Here is an 18644-nt window from a genome sequence, read left to right as displayed (position 1 = left end):
TTCACAGAAGTGTGATTGACTTGGAATTATAGTGTGTTGTTTAAGTGTTACCTTTATGTTTTTGAGTAGTTCTGATGAGGTAGCATTACAGATGGCTACTGGGAGAACGTTCTAGACGGTGAGGCCCACCATAATGAAGGCTGAGTCCCAGAATATCATCAGGTTGGTGTGGGGAATGGAGGGCACACTGAAGAGTCAGAGGTGCATCTCGGGTCAGTTTGGGCACGAGGCAAATATTTATTAAGGGCCCCCACCAACCAGCATCAATAATTATTTTCCAGCAATAATGTATGCAACATTTAAAAGGACATTGAGTGATTGCTGCCAGATGGGCCCCCATTGGGGAGGTTTCCTATTGTCTTTGTAAATTGTCCACATTTTTGGGTTGATGATTGGTTTAACGTTTGTCATTTGTGCGGCCCTTTTACAGTTTACTTTAAGCTTTACAGTTCAGAGAAAAGTTTTCCGTTAGTTGCATGAAACTTTTATGTTGCATCATGTACCAGTGGAGATAGACTGTAGGAGGGAGGGGGAATTATCAAGGGGGAGGTGAGGAAGAGGAGGAGAGATCAGAAAAAAGGACGACACTGACTACAGCTGCACATTGGCCGAGAGCTAACCGGATGAAGAGGAGGACAAGGGAGTTGCCATCAGAGATAAGTGAGCTGTGATCATTCTGGCACTCAGAGAGCTGACTGAGCTCAGCAGGTTCAGGTCACCACCTCCCCTCAGTGCTGGATGATGGACAACCAGCAGGGAGCCGAGCTCTGCTACCCTCAGCTCCTCAACTCGTCTTGCAGGGGTATTATGCGCCCTCGCACTGAGGCCGTCCTCCTATATGCTTTGCTGTCCTCTATCACTGTTCTCACTGTTGTTCTTAACCTGCTTGTCATCATCTCCATCTCTCACTTCAGACAGCTTCACACCCCCACCAACCTGCTCCTGCTCTCCCTAGCCATCTCAGACCTCCTCGTCGGGCTGCTGGTGATGCCTGTGGAAACGGTGCGGATCATAGAAAACTGCTGGCTGCTGGGAGATCTCATGTGTGCTTTTTCTGACATGATAGTCTTAACTCTTACCTCGGCCTCTGTGGGGAACATGGTGCTTATATCAATCGATCGCTATGTAGCTATTTGTTATCCTCTGCAGTATTCCAACCAAATCACTCGCAGTCGAGTGGGGCTGTGTGTGTGTCTGTGCTGGGCCTGCTCAATCCTGTACAACGGGCTGATGCTAAAGGAACACCTGAGGCAGCCTGACAGATATAACTCCTGCTTTGGGGAGTGTGTCGTGGTGATTGACTATGTGTCAGGAACAGTGGACCTTGTGTTCACCTTTATTGGCCCCTGTATGGTCATCATTGTTCTGTACATGAGAGTGTTTATCGTTGCAGTGTCTCAGGCTCGTGCCATGCAGACTCATATTACAGATGCTGCAGTGGGCAAGGTTCGAATCACTGCAAAGAAATCAGAGAGAAAGGCGGCCAGGACTCTGGGCATAGTCATACTGGTGTTTTTGATCACTTTCTGTCCATATTACCTACCTTCTCTTTCAGGTCAAGACACATCAAACAGTGCATCATCTTGGTTAATTGTGTCTTGGCTGCTCTACTTTAACTCTTGTTTGAATCCTCTCATATACGCTTTGTTCTATCCGTGGTTTAGAAAAGCGATCAGGTTCATCGTCTCACTAAAGATCCTGGAGCAGTCCTCGTCTCTGGTTAATATACTTTAAAGATATGATGTATATACAACCTGTTCAGTCTGAGCATAACAAAACTCAAACATCTGTCAGCTTTGCAAAGTGATCAGTTCATATACAGATTGTTTTATGTCACATGTTTGATGTCACTAACACAAAGAGAAAGACGGCTGGCACACTGCAGAGCTCCAAAAATGTTTCCACCACCGTGTCAGAAAAGCAGGTTCTGCTCAGAACGTCACCCAGGTGAAATATGTTTCAGGAATTTTGGAGCTCTGCAGTGTCTTTCTCTTTGTTACAATGACTTTTTTTGCTCCTCTCTGCAGCTGTCCTTTGTTTGGATGTGTGATGTCTTGATTGTTGTGAATATGTTTGATATCACACTGTGCATTTGTTTCTTTATTTCCTCTTCCTTCTACTCTCTCTAAGCAGAGTGATGATTATTGACTAATTGAAAGTAATTTATTCAGCAATAATGTGAATATAAATGTTGTTTCCCTCGTTGTAAATGTGATAATGTTCCCTGTTTCTTCTCTCACATTACAGAAAACTCAATGTTCCAGTTAAAGACAGACAATAAATAAATCTGATTCTTTGTTACCAGAAACTTGATGTTTTTCTTGTTTTGTATCATCAATATCAAACTGTTATAAGGTTTTACAACATAAAGATCAAGAGTGTCATGAAATTACAGCCGTCACAAAAGGCCGATCAGTCGACACACCCACATAATGCCACAAAAAGTCTTTGAAATAAATTATTTTAATAACATGTCATGCAAATTTAAACACAACATGCATACATGAATATAATACAGACAATAAAAACTATCTATAGAAAATAAAGTAATAGATTAAAACATATGAATTTCAAAACAAACGTATGTATAAAGGACCCTGAACCATCACATGCAGCACACAAACACACACACACACACACACACACACGTACCTTACTTAAAGGGGTTTATCAGTCTATACTAAACATAAATAAAGTGAGGACTTGTCTTTCTAGTCATATTAAAAATACAATAAAGAAATACCACATTTACAGATGCTGTGTTTAACCACAAAATTACTTCAAATTAGATTTTTAGTTTCTTCTTTGATTTTAAATATGTTGCCAAGAGGGAACTTGCAGGCTTATGAGATGTCTATAAATGTCAGAGGGGACTCCTACATATTGTTTAAAACAGTGAACTTAATTCAAATTAAATTATATTTTATCATCCACACACACAGAGGTGGCAGAGATGAACTTTAAGTCTCTGCAGACCTCGGGTCAGCGGGCAGTTTGTTCTACAGAACGTCACCATGGTTACTAAATGAACCTTCACAACGCTGTGTGAGCAGAGCTCTTCTTCAGATGCTTTATTGTTCTATTCTGGCTGCTCTCTTTTTAAGCCCCCTAACCTTCACCACTATTCATTTAAAGTTGCAGTCATTATTCATCACAGTTGTCTAATGCAGCAGGTTGTTTGATGCATTTATGAATCTTTAAAATGAAGAGACTGAACCTTTTAGATTTTCTGTGGTCATTTGTTGTAATTTTTTAATTGAAGTGACTTTGACGGTTATTGACAATCAACAGAGACTCCAGTGTTGTTTGTGATTTGAGCTCTGATTACCCCTTACATGTACTCACATTTACTGATGCACTAACTGTTTGGCACTGTTTTAATTTTGTTGTATGGGTTACAATGAGAAAAAATTCTATTCTACATACTGCTCATACTCAATGCCTCATATTATGGCCCATCATAAAAAGTGTCAACTCTTCCAAAAATTCCTATTAGCCTATCTTACTGACTGTTTTAAATGATAACTCCCAACTCTATGTTTCAGAGAGCAGGAAGCGAGGCGATTTTGGAGGCTTCAACGGTTGGATACTTTATAGCCATCTTTTCCCAAGATGCATTGTGCACAATGGTAAACATCAACAATGGCATCCACAGCAAATCCAACCCACCGCAGCTGATATGAATTTTACTTTTAAATGCAAGTATTGGGTTTTATTTCTGTCCAATAGTAAACGATACCCATGTTTGAAAATGAATGTGTTTCAAAAGCCTGATACTTGTTGATTCCTGCTCACTGATGTTGCTGGAGATGTAACGTTAATGCAGTGAGGTTAGATACATTAGATAATGTTAAACTATCAATTCGACCTAACGTTTGTTGAGTTAACATTAGTTTAACTTACTTTGCTTTGTTTTTAGTTCAGTTAACAGACTTTGCTACGCACACAGATGGTGAAGTTAAAAACATTTAGATGGGTTGGGAACTCATCAGTTGAATATTACTCCAGTAGCCAAGTGGTTTTTAAACATTTGAATGAAACGTTTGTTTGTTTGTGAAGCATAATTATTTAACGTTGTTTTTGCTTAAACATTTTTCATTTGATTTCAGGGAGCAAGGAGGGGGGGGAATCACCTTTTCACAGGAGCCAAGAACACAGCCAGCTTTGCTTGGAGGTAACATTAAGAAAAACAACGGGCCATATTATCACCATTAGACCATCTTGTACTTAAGGCTGTAATTGGTCCTCATCATAAAGGCCACAATAATAAGACACCCAGTAAATAATGAAAACTCATGACTTTTTAAATCCAAAATAAATGAGGGATGTGTGTGAGTTTTCACCCCTGTGCTAACATGATTTCTCTTTTCCGTTTTCGCTGTCATAAGAACTGTTTTGGAGACAATGGGCCTGGATGGCAGTGTGTCGCCACTACAGGCCAAAAAGAAATGGGACAACCTTAAAAAGAAATACAAAGTATGTAATCTATGCATTCAAATGTAATTTATATTAGTTCTATTCATACAAATTGATATCATTAGTGTTTACGGCTGTTGTGTCCAGGGTCAGACGAGGGCGTGAGGGGGAAACCCACTGCTCCAACTTGGCCCTGGTTTCTCCTCATGCTGTGTTTGGACAGAGGAATTCCACCTCACACCCAGTCCTAATCCCCTCCATCCCTGAGGACACTCCAGGGCCCAGGCAGTGGGGGACCAGGAGGAGGAGAGGTCAGTAAGAGAGGGAAGCCAGACAGAAGTAAAGAGAAAGAGAGAAAGGGACAATCATGAAGAGATGATGGAGTTAAGTAAGGAGGACATGAAGTTTCAGAGAGAGGCAGAAGAGAAGAGGGGCTTTCACTACAGGAAAATGGACTTTCTGATAAAATTAAGAACAAAATATCAAAACCATGATTGTTGTATCAGTATGAAGAGTATTATTGTAACCCTGTTTCACAGTATTATAATGTCCAAATGTAACCTCTAATGTGTAAATTATCAACATTAACTAGTTTAGCTACAATGAAAACAACCAGCAGAATATAAATTAAACTTTGATTTATTAATAAAAAAAAACAGAAGTAAAATCAATGTAATTTAAAATCTTAATATTAACATATTATGTAAATTAATAATAACAGCAGGAGGTTGGTACTGCAGGATAAACCTGGCTCTGCCTGTGCAGTACAGCCGGATTTTAATGCTGCTGGGACTTCTCTACCAGGAAACGGAGACACTCTTCTGGCTAACAAGTGGTGGTCTCCAGAGTGTTCGGGATCTCTACAGTGTCCAATGACCGGGTTTGCAGGGCTGACTTGACTGACGACTGCCATGTCACACATACTCGTGGTCTGATGGTACGTCCTCCAGGGTAGACACCTCTGCAGACAGCTGGTCTGTCTGTAGATAGCGCCTGAAAAATAAATCCTCCTGTTGGATTTACTGTTATTAAATCATCTGTTCCTGTAGCACTGACCATTAGGGCCGCCCAGTGGCTTGATGCGGACATGGCAGCCGTCGATCGCTCCAGCTGCTCCTCTAAATGCCCTGTGTCTCGCCAGCCCCGTAAACCCACAGGAAACTGCCTCCAGGTCTTGAGGAGTAGTGGGGAGGTGGATGACCTGGTGGCGAATGGCCACCACCTCCTCAGTCGTCCTGTGAACGATGCGGTGGACAGTGGAACGAGGAACAAAAAAACGAGCGCTGTCAGGGTTGCTAGGAGACCAAAAGGTTAGTGACGCATGAAGGAAGACCAGACCGTCTCATTTTGGAGACCGCTCGGTTCAGCCTTTGCGGTCGTGGATGTGGCTTTGTGGACCGCGAAGACCACGCCCTCCGAAGGCTGCGGCCTCTGGAATGGGACACAGCTAGTGTTGTGAAGGTGCATTTAGTAACCATGGTGACGTTCTGTAGAACAAACTGCCCGCTGACCCGAGGTCTGCAGAGACGTTAAGTTCATCTCTGCCACCTCTGTGTGTGTGGATGATAAATATAATTTAACTTGAATTTACTTCACTATTTTAAACAATATGTAGGAGTCCCCTCTGACATTTATAGACATCTCTTAAGCCTGCAAGTTCCCTCTTGGCAACTTATTTAAAAATCAAATAAAAACCAAATTTGAAGTAATATTGTGGTCAAACACAGCATAACTAAACGTGGTATTACTTTATTGTATTTTTAAAATGACTAGAAAGACAAGTCCTCACTTAGTTAGTGAAGCCTGATAGACCCCTCTAAGTCAGGTGTGTGTGTATGTGTATGTGACGGTTCAGGGTCCTTTATATTTTCTAATGATAGTTTAATTATCTTTATTATTCCTGTAAAGTATCGTGTCGTCTTTGAATTTGTATGACGTGGTATGAAAATGATTTACTTCATAAACTTTTTGTGGCTTTAGGTGGGTGTGTCGACTGATCGGCCTTTTCTGATGGCTTCAGCCAACAATCATTTTTACATTTCATGACACTCTTGATCCTTGTGTTGTTTAATCTTAATAACAGTTTGATATGTATGATACAAAACACAAGAAAAACAAGTTTCTGGTTAAAAACAATCAGCTTTATTTATCGTCTGTCTTTAACTGGAACATTGAGTTTTCTGTAGTGTGAGAGAAGAAACAGGAACATTATCACATTTAGAACCGAGGGAAACAACATTTATATTCACATTATTGCTGAACAAATTACTTTAAAAAAGTCACTGTAACAAAGAGAAAGACACTCTGCAGGGCTCCAATATTCCTGAAACATATTTCACCTGGGTGACGTTCTGAGCAGAACCTGCTTTTCGGACACCGTGTTGGAAACATTTCTGGAGCTCTGCAGTGTGCCAGCCGTCTTTCTCTTTGTGTTAGTGACATCAAACATATGACATAAAACATTCTGCATGTGCACTGATCACTTTGCATAGCTGACAGATGTTTGAGTTTTGTTATGCTCAGACTGAACAGGTTATATACATCATATCTTTAAAGTATATTAACCAGAGACGAGGACTGCTCCAGGATCTTTAGTGTGACAATGAACCTGATCGCTTTTCTAAACCACGGATAGAACAAAGCGTATATGAGAGGATTCAAACAAGAGTTAAAGTAGAGCAGCCAAGACACTATTGCCCAAGATGATGCAGTGTTTGATGTGTCTTGACCTGAAAGAGAGGGAAAGTAATATGGACAGAAAGTGATCAAAAACACCAGTATGACTATGCCCAGAGTCCTGGCTGCCTTTCTCTCTGATTTCTTTGCAGTGATTCGAACCTTGCCCACTGCGGCATCTGTAACATGAGTCTGCATGGCACGAGCCTGAGACACTGCAACGATAAACACTCTCATGTACAGAACAATGATGACCATACAGGGGCCAATAAAGGTGAACACAAGGTCCACTGTTCCTGACTCATAGTTAATCACCACCACACACTCCCCAAAGCAGGAGTTATATCTGTCAGGCTGCCTCAGATGATCCTTTAAGATCAGCCCGTTGTAAAGGATTGAGCAGGCCCAGCACAGACACACACACAGCCCCACTCGGCTGCGAGTGATTTGGTTGGAATACTGCAGAGGATAACAAATAGCTACATAGCGATCGATTGATATAAGCACCATGTTCCCCACAGAGGCTGAGGTAAGAGTAAAGCCAACAATGTAAGACAAAGCACACATGAGATCTCCCAGCAGCCAGCAGTTTTCTATAAACCGCACCGTTTCCACCGGCATCACCAGCAGCCCGACGAGGAGGTCTGAGATGGCCAGGGAGAGCAGGAGCAGGTTGGTGGGGGTGTGAAGCTGTCTGAAGTGAGAGATGGAGATGATGACGAGCAGGTTAAGAACAACAGTGAGAACAGTAATGGAGGATAGCAAAGCATATAGGAGGACGGCCTCAGTGCGAGGGCGCATAATGACCCTGCAAGACAAGTTGAGAAGCTGAGGGTAGCAGAGCTCGGCTACCTGCTGGTCGTCCATCATCCAGCACTGAGGGGAGGTGGTGACCTGAACCTGCTGAGCTCACTCAGCTCTCTGAGTGCCAAAATGATCACAGCTCACTTATCTCTGATGGCAACTCCCTCGTCATCTTCTTCATCCTGTCAGCTCTCGGCCAATGGGCAGCTGTAGTCAGTGTCGTCCTATTGTCTGGTCACTCCTCCTCTTCCTCCCCCTTCCCTTCTACTGTCTAACTCCACTGGTACATGATGCAACATTGAAGTTTAATGTCAAACTTTAACGGAAAACTTTTCTCTGAACTGTAAAGCTTAAAGTAAACTGTAAAAGGTCCGCACTTTAACACAGCTTAATTTTATCGGACACTGTTTGCCCTCCTACACTCTTCCCAGAGGCGCTGCTTGTCAACTGGCAATGCAGGCAACTGCTTGGGGCCCCAGGCCAGTAGTACCCCCCAATAGCTGATGAACTTTAAACCAAAGCATTGCCTTAAAAAAAGTGCACATTTCAGTAGGAAACCTCCCTAATGGGGCCCATCTGACAGCAATCACCCAATGTCCTGTTAAATGTTGCATGCATTATTGATCTAAAATAATTATGGATTTTTGTTGGAGGAGGCCTTAATGAATGTTTGCCTAAGGTGCATCTTGCCACAGGCCCAAGATGCACCCCTGACTCTTCAGTGTGCCCTCCTTTCCTCACACCAACCTGGCAGTCCAGTCTTTTAAAACACATCTATCAACAATTCCATCCTTATCTGTTCAGTTTATTCATAAATCGTTCCTTGACATTATACAGTCATGAGAAAATATGGGACGTGAGAGCTTGTATGCAGTAGCATCTGCGTTATTGTGGTATAAACACATGATCAGAGCAGACATCCATCCATCCATTTTCTGCCACTTATCTGGGGTTGGGTCGCGGGGGTAACAGTCAAAGCAGAGACGCCCAGACTTCCATCACCCCAGACACTTCCTTGAGCTCTTCTGGTGGGACCCCGAGGCGTTCCTAGGCCAGCCGAGAGAAGTCTCTCCAGCATGCCCTAGGTCCACCCCGAGGCCTCCTCCCAGAGGGACATGCCCAGAACACCTCCCCAGGGAGCCGTGCAGGGGTCCTCCGGAACAGATCCTCGAGCCACCTCAGCTGACTACTCTCGATGTGGAGGAGTCGTGGCTCTACTCCAAGCTCATAACTGGTGACCGAGCTCCTCACCCTATCTCTACGGGTGCGCCCAGCCACCCTACGTAGGAATCACATTTGTGCGCGCTCCCATGCATCGAGGCTACAGTCCTTGTGCGGGCAACCCGGGTTCGCATCTTACCCGTGGCAACTTTACCCCATGTCACTCCCCACTCTTTCCCCACTTTCCGACTCCATCCACCATCCGGTCCACTAAAGGCTGAAAAGCCCAAAAATTGAACTTAAAAAAAATAAATCGAGAGCCTCGTCTTTCGGCCTAGCAATTTGTTCACCACGACGGACTGATACAGTGACCCCATGACTGCGGACGCTGCACCGATCCATCTGTCGATCTTGCGCTCCATCCTCCCCTCACTCGATAACAACACCCTGTGATACTTCCAGCCAATTCTCCTATACTGTTCTCCCTGTTTCATGACAATGCTCACAGTCAAAACCGGAACATGTTCATTAAAATAACCTCCATAGCAGCTAAAATCATTGGTCTCCCCACTCCCAACCTCACACCGCTAAACACTAAGGCCATTACACGCATCGCACAGGCAATAACACAGGACCACACACACACACTGCACCATTGCTTCTCCCTGTTACCCTCTGGTCGACGATACAGATCCGACAGATACAACAGAGTACGATTTAAAAACAGTTTAATCCCCACAGCCATCAACACTCGAAACAATATGCAATCATGAATGGAAATAGATATTTGTACTTTTTCAGAAGTGTGTGTTATATGTGTGAGTATGGTGTCTCCCTGCCTGTACAGCCATGAAAATGAATTTCCCCACAGGGACAATAAAGTAACTAACTAACTTAAACTCCTCAACCTGGGGCAGGGACTCCCTACCAACCCGGAGAGGGCAGGCCACCTTTTTCCGGTCGAGTACCATGGCCTCAGATTAAGAGGTGCTGATCCTCATCCCAGCCACCTCACACTCTGCAGCGAACCGCCCCAGTGTGCGCAGAAGGTCCAGGTTAGATGGAGCCAACAGGACCACATCATCCACAAAACGAGATCCTATGCTCCCGAAACTGTACCACCTCTGGCCCCTGGCAGCACCTAGAAATGCTGTCCTTAAAGGTTTTGAACAGAACCGGTGACAAAGGGCAGCCCTGCTGAAGGCCAACACACACCGAGAACAGGTCCAACTTCCTGCCGGCAAGCGAACCAGGCTCCTGCTCTGGTCATACAGAGACCGGACCGCCCTTAGCAAAAGGCCCCGAACCCCATACTCTTGGACCACCCCCGACAGAACACCACGGGGGACATGGTTGAATGCCTTCTCCAGATCCACAAAGCACATATGGACTGGTTGGGCGAACTCCCATGAACCCTCGAGCACCCTCTGGAGAGTGTAGAGCCGGTCCAGTGTTCCACGGCCACGACAACTCTGGGGATCGGGACGCTGCGGCCCCCACTGTCGACTGCTGCCCGATCCACACTGCACCAGAACCCTACAGCTTCCTCTGTGGATTGTGGGTCCACAGGAGGACAGGCCCATGTTGTTCGTTCGGGCTGGGCCCCACGGGCAAAGGCCACCAGGCGTGAAACCACATCTAGTTATTAGATTTATTTCAGGACTTGTTTCAGCCCTGCATGATATTGATTATGAGAGTAAAATATTGTCTCCAGCTTAAAATACAATCTTCCTGCTCTCTGAAACCTAGAGTTGGGATTTATCATTTATAACAGTCAGTCAAATAGGGTAATTGTAATTTTTTTTAATAGATACGTAGTGCAATATTTTACACTTTTTATGATGGGCCATAATGTGAGGCATTGAGTATGAGCAGTATGTAGAATTGAAAAGTCCTTTTTTTCTCATTGTAACGAATACAACGAAATTAAAACAGTGCCAAACAGCTAGTGCATCAGTAAATGTGAGTACATGTACGGGTTAATCAGAGCTCAAATCACAAACAACACTGGAGTCTCTGTTGATTGTCAATAACCCTCAAAGTCACTTAAATTTAAAACAAAATACAACTAATGATCAGAGAAAGTCTAAAAGATTCTGTCTCTTCATGTTAAAGATTCATCTCTGCCACCTCTGTGTGTGTGGATGTTAAATATAATTTAATTTTAATTTACTTCAGTGTTTTAAACAATATGTTGGAGTCCCCTCTGACATTTATAGACATCTCTTTACCCTGCAAGTTCCCTCTTGGCAACATATTTAACCAAATAAAAACCCAATTTGAAGTAATATTGTGGTTAAACACAGCATAAGTGGCAAATGTGGTATTATTTTATTGTACTATGACTAGAAAGACAAGTCCTCACTTGGATAGTTTAGACTGATAGACCCCTCTAAGTCAGGTAAGTGTGTATGTGTGTGTCTGTCTGTGTGTGTGTGTGTGTATGTGATGGTTAAGGTTTCTTTATACTGTACGTATGTTTGTTTTGGATTTGACATGCTTCAATTTATTTATTTCTATTTTCTAATGATAGTTTTTTATTGTCTTTATTATTTTCATGTAAAGCAGGTTGTGTTTAAATTTGTATAACGTGATGAAAATACTTTATTCCAGAGACTTTTTGTGGCATTAGGTGGGTGTGTCGACTGATCGGCCTTTTCTGACGGCTGCAGCCAACAATTATTTTTACATTTCATGACACACTTGATTCTTCTATTGTTATACCTTGATAACAGTTTGATATTGATGATACAAAATACAAGAAAAACATCAAGTTTTTTGTTACAAAGACAGCTTTATTTATCATCTGTCTTTAACTGGAACATTGAGTTTTCTGTAGTGTTGAGAGAAGAAACAGGGAACATTATCACATTTAGAACCGAGGGAAACAACATTTATATTCACATTATTTCTTATAAAATGACTTTCAATGAGTCAATCATCGAGATATTTCCTTTGAAGGAAATGTTGCAGCTCATGACAAATGCACAGTGTGATATCAAACATATGCACAACAATCAAGAAACCATTCAAACATAAAGGACAGCTGCAGAGAGGAGCAAAAAAAGTCACTGTAACAAAGAGAAAGACACTCTGCAGGGCTCCAATATTCCTGAAACATATTTCACCTGGGTGACGTTCTGAGCAGAACCTGCTTTTCTGACACCGTGGTGGAAACATTTCTGGAGCTCTGCAGTGTGCCAGCCGTCTTTCTCTTTGTTTTAGTGACATCAAACATATGACATAAAACATTCTGCATGTGCACTGATCACTTTGCATAGCTGACAGATGTTTGAGTTTTGTTATGCTCAGACTGAACAGGTTATATACATCATATCTTTAAAGTATATTAACCAGAGACGAGGACTGCTCCAGGATCTTTAGTGTGACAATGAACCTGATCGCTTTTCTAAACCACGGATAGAACAAAGCGTATATGAGAGGGTTCAAACAAGAGTTAAAGAAGACCAGCCAAGACACTATTGCCCAAGATGATGCAGTGTTTGATGTGTCTTGACCTGAAAGAGAGGGAAAGTAATATGGACAGAAAGTTATCCAAAACACCAGTATGACTATGCCCAGAGTCCTGGCCGCCTTTCTCTCTGATTTCTTTGCAGTGATTCGACCCTTGCCCACTGCGGCATCTGTAATATGAGTCTGCATGGCACGAGCCTGAGACACTGCAATGATAAACACTCTCATGTACAGAACAATGATGACCATACAGGGGCCAATAAAGGTGAACACGAGGTCCATTGTTCCTGACACATAGTCAATCACCACCACACACTCCCCAAAGCAGGAGTTATATCTGTCAGGCTGCCTCAGATGATCCTTTAAGATCAGCCCGTTGAAAAGAATTGAGCAGGCCCAGCACAGACACACACACAGCCCCACTCTGCTGCGAGTGATTTGGTTGGAATAGTGCAGAGGATAACAAATAGCTACATAGCGATCGATTGATATAAGCACCATGTTCCCCACAGAGGCCGAGGTAAGAGTGAAGCCAACAATGTAAGAAAAAACACACATGAGATCTCCCAGCAGCCAGCAGTTTTCTGTGAACCACACCATTTCCACCGGCATCACCAGCAGCCCGACGAGGAGGTCTGAGATGGCCAGGGAGAGCAGGAGCAGGTTGGTGGGGGTGTGAAGCTGTCTGAAGTGAGAGATGGAGATGATAACAAGCAGGTTAAGAAAAACAGTGAGAACAGTGATAGAGGACAGCAAAGCATATAGGAGGACGGCCTCAGTGCGAGGGCGCATAATGACCCTGCAAGACAAGTTGAGGAGCTGAGGGTAGCAGAGCTCGGCTACCTGCTGGTCGTCCATCATCCAGCACTGAGGGGAGGTGGTGACCTGGACCTGCTGAGCTCAGTCAGCTCTCTGAGTGCCAGAATGATCACAGCTCACTTATCTCTGATGGCAACTCCCTCGTCATCTTCTTCATCCTGTTAGCTCTCGGGCAATGGTCAGCTGTAGTCAGTGTCGTCCTTTCTTCTGATCTCTTCTCCTCTTCCTCACCTCCCCCTTGATTATTCGCCCCTCCCTCCTACAGTCTTACTCCACTGGTACATGATGCAACATTGAAGTTTAATGCAGCTATTGGAAACATTTTATCTGAACTGTAAAGCTTAAAGTAAACTGTTAAAGGGCCACACTTTAACACAGTTTGATGTTATCGGACACTGTGTGCCTCCTTCCCTCACACCAATGGTCCACACAGTGCACTGTTTTTATTTTTTATAGTATGGTCCACTCTAACACTGGTTGGGAACATTTGGTCATTTCTTTCCTTCAGCATGGTTTTATCGGGTCATATTGTGTCAAACAGTGAAGGCTGTCCTATACATTGTAGCTGCACTCATCTTCAGCACAGTTAAGAGAGCATCTATCCATCCCACCATTTTCTACCGTTTATCCGGGGCTGGGTCGCGAGTGCAGCAGTCTAAGCAGAAACACCCAGACTTCCCTCGCCCCAGACACTTCCTCCAGCTCTTCCGGTGGGACCCCAGGGCGTTCCCAGGCCAGCCGAGAAACATGGTCTTTCCAGCGTGTCCTAGATCTATCCCAAGGCCTCCTTTTGGAGGGTCATTACCAGAACACCTCCCTAGTGAGGCGTCCAGGGGGCATCTGGACCAGATCCACCTCGAGCCACCTCAGCTGACTCCTCTCAATGTGGAGGAGTAGCAGCTCACCTCACAGCTGGTGATCGAGCTCCTCACCCTATCTCTAAGGGTTCGCCCAGCCACCCTACGGAGGAAGCTCATTTCAGTGGCTTTTATTCGGCATCTCATTCTTTCGGTCATGACCCAAAGCTCATAAGAATCATGAAACACAGGACATGATGGAAAACTGTCCATTGTGCCAATAGGTGGTAATGCACATAAAGTGTGCCTTGATGTTGAGAGTGGCGTGAGAGCTGTATCTCAGACGTGAAAATATGTAAAACTTTGGAATCCAAGACAAAGTCAAGTCAAATCAAGTTTATATAGCACATTTACAACAGCTTCAACTGACCAAAGTGCTTTACATGCACACAAATCAATACTTACCTGGACTATAAATAGTCAGGGACTCAAATTATCAAAAGGATAACAAACAATCATTCTTATAAATAGAATAGGTCATGGACTTGGACCCATAAGAAAGAGTCAGGGACTCATAAGGAATGGGTCAGGGTCTCATATTAAAGAGTCACGGACTCTTAAGAACCATGAACCACAGGACACATCATCAGTAGTGTACCTTTGAGTCACAGGGTGTTTCGGCCTTTTAACACTAGACACCCTCATCAAAGGAGGCCAGCTACAGGCTGATCAAACCTAAGCTTGTGTCCCATGCCCAATCATGAGAATTGTCCAGTTGTTTACCTGGTGCAGCTCATGGGACTATGCAAGGCAGGGGACGACCTCTTCCCTGAGTCAAGCTTAGAGCTGACCCCATACCTTGTTCACCCTCCTCCTGGAGGGTCGGGAACTGGGTGAGGGGAGGAAGAGTATCCAGGATCTAAGCGACAGTATCCAGGAAGTGAGCGAGAGAGTTGGGCTCTCTCCTTCAGTGACTTTTTATGGATAGTCTGTGACTTCCTTGTAATTTGGGGCTGATACTGCTGGCTTGGAAAAAGATGAGGGTTGGAACAAAGACTAAGACTGACCGGTAAATCCTGAGCTTCGCCTTTCAGTGCTGGGATCCAGAGCCCAAGCCTTGCATGGAGGTGAGCCCTACTATATCTAGCTGGTACCTCTCGACATCCCGCACAAGTTCAGGCTCCTTCCCTCCCCAGTGAGGTGACATTCCATGTCTCAACAGCAAGAAGCTGTGACCAGGGTTTGGGTTACTGAGGCCACCGACTGCCACCTGATCCACACTGCACCCGACCCCTATGGTCTTCTCTATGGGTGGTGGGTCCACAGGACAACGGGGTCTCCCGTCTTTACCGTCTGCTTGGTGTTTCAGGGCCTTCAGGCACATGATTTCAAACATGCAAGGACTGGTCAATGCTGGAAAGGAAACCCGTCAGATCTTCTGTGTCCTTGAAAATAGCTTAGGAAATAGTGGAGAGCTTACAGGAAATTCATAAACCACAGAAAATAGTTAAATTAATTCCAGCCTTGGAGACAGCTCCCCATCTTTATCTGTCAGTAAGTTTACATCAAGCTTGGTTTAAAGATCAATTTGGTGCTTTTATTGGACTTCTGGACCACCTAAGCTTTAAGTAGGGTGGCATTAGGCGTCTCGGACTAGCAAGACTTTTCAAGCCTTTTTTTACATTTGCTTTAAAAGTGATCTACTGGTGAATTTCCGGTAGGTCAATATTAATTTTTCCTAAAATGTTTTTTTTTTATTTTGTTGAACATCTTGTGTGTCAACATGAACTGATTTTAATGTATTTATGGCATGGTATCAAACATGATCATGTTATAGAGAGGCAGAGAGGAGAATTTCGACTGAATCTGATGTTTCTGAGTTTTTCAGAGTTTCTCTGTTTGTTTTAGGTTAGTGATAAAAAAAAAAAGTTCAGGGGTATTTTGGTCTGTAGTGAAGGCTCCGGTGTGGGGAGGGTGTTTGTTGCATCATGTGTTGATCTTAAAGTGTATTCATTCACACCTTTCAACTAGAACTCACCTGTGGTTAAAAGTACGATCACTGTCATTAACATGCTCCCTCTGGGATGATGACACGGCTCTCATTAGCTAGTACTGAGAGGATACAGTCAAAAGGTGTTAATGAATACACTGGTGGTGAGGACGAGTTTGTGTTTTCAGCTGGTCTGAATAAGTCTTAAAAAATAACCTTCATCATAATCTGCAGATTTTATAATTAAATATCTTTATGAACAAACTGCGATTATTCTGATTATTTAGGGTTTCTTGAGCGCCTCATGCAGACAATTAAACACAAACAGGTGCTTACCATGTTACAAAAGTGGTCAAGAAAAACAAATATCAAAGATTTATGTTTTACCCAACTTTATATTTATAAAGTCTTAAAAAACAATCAGAGAGCTGCTCTCTTCCTCTGTGATCAGACATGAAGGAAACTTGCTGTGTTGAAGCTTCTCTGAAAACAATGCAGCAGCCAGTATGTCCTCCTTCTAACTTCAGATTCTGCTCCTGAATGCTCTGGATTTGATTGGACCAGAGCAGATAGGCCAGGGGTGAGCAATTCATTTTAACAAGGGGCCACATGAGAAATCCAAATTTTGTCAGAAGGTCGCACCAACAAAACCTTTAACTCTGCTAACTTTCCTTCACAGTAAAATGCACAACCTTATACATTTTAAATAGCTGGTACTGGTGATCAGAAGAATAAGAATAGTCTGTAAAAATTGTAGAAATAGGCTTTTTTAATTTGTGGTGGACAGGTCAAATAAGAAAATACTACTATAAAAGCAATAAACAAAAAAGTGCAATTTATTTTTAACTTTATTTTCAAAAGCAAATAAAAATCAAACACGTCCATACCACAAACAACAAGAAGAAGATTTACTTTATTGATCCCCAATGGGGAAATTATGTTTCTACACTCTGTTAAAACACACAGGCTGATACAGTGCACAAACAGGATCCTATGGACTATGCACTAATGGAGAAGTGTCAGAGTGAGGGACCGGGCCCTGACAGGTGCTCTTGAGCCTGTTGGAGGAGGAACCATCCAGCTGCCCGACCAATTTCCAGATTTTTTGGTCCTCACCAGGACTTGAACCAGCAACCCTCAGGTTCTCAACCCAAGTCCCTACTTCTGTGAGAATGATCTAGTATATCTTGGGCTTCAACAAGGGCATTGACATCTGGCTGAAATGCTTTAGCTTTGTTTTCTGTAAAGGAGTACTTGGTAGCCCATGAAATAGTAAAAATTCATTATCAGCCTTTCTTCTCTTGGCATGAGCTGACAACCTGAGAGTAACCTGGCTAGCATCACATGTTGCTGTTCACCTTCACTCACATGGGCATTTCGTACATCCATAGTAAAGTAAAGCGAATATACCATGTTTAAAGAATTACAGTTGTATTGCATGTACGGCTTAAATTAACGTTTTGAAATTCAAGATTAGCTTCGCTGCATTTTTATTTTTTATTTTTATTTATTTCTTTATTTTTACAGGGACAGTGCATATTAATAAACATCTCTGTAAATATGCCAGAGTTAGCCAAAAGGCTAATTTTCATCTGTTGTCCCTGGCCAGATTTTATAAAGGGCTCCCTAAAAAAACACAATAAAATTCAAACAATGTACAAAATTTAACAGGTATTAGTAAAATCACGTTTCCAATAACCTCCCAAAGTCAATGTGACGTGCACACAGGACAACATGAATCACAATTATACAATAAACACAGATGACAATCTTAAATTTAGCATCTTAAATTTAGCTCACACTAGGATCAACATTGGCGATGCTTTTGAAAAATGGACAGAGGCTAGAAGGCAGAAAGGTTTACAGACCGAGGCAGAACTGGCTAAACACTGAAGCTTCAGTGTTCACCACATGGTGACCTACGCGGAATCACTCCTCCGTGACTTTATTTAAAGTAGACAGTCAATACAAGTGACATTTAAAGTTCTGGAGGACTTTCTTTAAAAATTATTTCAGCAAACCTACTTTTATAAAAAAAATAAAAAAATCTCTAAACTGTGTTTATATTTGAAATCAAGAATACCTGGGTGTACAATCTGCTGCTAAGGTGGGAGATTGCAGAAAACATTTCACTGCATAAAAAAGTATTTCATGAAACACACAAAAAAAACAAAAAAAAAACTGTAAACATATATTTCATGGACTGTAAAATGTATTTCACAAAGCAGAAAGTGTAGGCCCACACTACTTGGGCTTGTGATTGGACTGAAGTCACGTCAGTACAATCATGTGACTCTCTTCTGCTTTAGGCCTACTGTCTAGATGTGTCAAGGACAAAAGATGCAGCTCTTTTTCACTGCTTATCTCCCACAGTGGGTTAGCCCCAGCTCTGCTCGTGTCAGAACTTTGTTCTGTTTGTCCAGCATGGCTGCATGTGACTGAGACAGCAGATGATTGTTAAAGAGTTCTGGTTCTGTTCTGTGGATTTGGTTGCAGTTTGTTGTATT

General features: G+C 42.9%; 3 protein-coding genes across 5 annotated transcripts in view; 1 reads left to right on the top strand and 2 right to left on the bottom strand.

Moving 5' to 3' along the window:
* Positions 1-1734, top strand: part of LOC306818775 (trace amine-associated receptor 13c-like) — a gene marked incomplete at both ends in the record, with an annotated part of 37878 nt that extends 36144 nt beyond the window's left edge. Inside the window, one exon of one of the 2 annotated variants that reach the window (XM_079336494.1) lies at positions 915-1734. In XM_079336494.1, the coding sequence (XP_079192620.1) occupies positions 915-1734 (820 nt within the window). Of the gene's footprint in view, positions 1-738 lie in introns of those variants that run through there. The other variant, XM_079336493.1, reaches the window with a different exon arrangement.
* The window catches only part of LOC306818742 (trace amine-associated receptor 6-like), a gene marked incomplete at its 5' end in the record, with an annotated part of 54777 nt that overhangs the window by 6461 nt on the left and 29672 nt on the right, over positions 1-18644 (bottom strand). The window contains one exon of one of the 2 annotated variants that reach the window (XM_079336460.1): positions 12201-13216. The exons of the other annotated variant lie outside the window; for it this stretch is intronic. Within the exon in view, the coding sequence (XP_079192586.1) occupies positions 12397-13216 (820 nt within the window). The 3' untranslated portion in view covers positions 12201-12396. Of the gene's footprint in view, positions 1-12200; positions 13217-18644 lie in introns of those variants that run through there. 2 annotated transcript variants of the gene reach the window in all.
* LOC306818764 (trace amine-associated receptor 13c-like) lies at positions 6931-7962 on the bottom strand (the record flags this gene model as incomplete). Its single annotated transcript, XM_079336483.1, has 1 exon — positions 6931-7962. The coding sequence occupies one exon, from the start codon at positions 7960-7962 to the stop codon at positions 6967-6969; it is 996 nt and encodes a 331-aa protein (XP_079192609.1). The 3' UTR covers positions 6931-6966.

Source organism: Symphodus melops (assembly GCF_947650265.1).
Source record: "Symphodus melops genome assembly, chromosome: 2".
In the NCBI taxonomy this organism is placed as follows: domain Eukaryota; kingdom Metazoa; phylum Chordata; class Actinopteri; order Labriformes; family Labridae; genus Symphodus; species Symphodus melops.
This window is presented reverse-complemented; position numbering and strand designations above follow the sequence as displayed.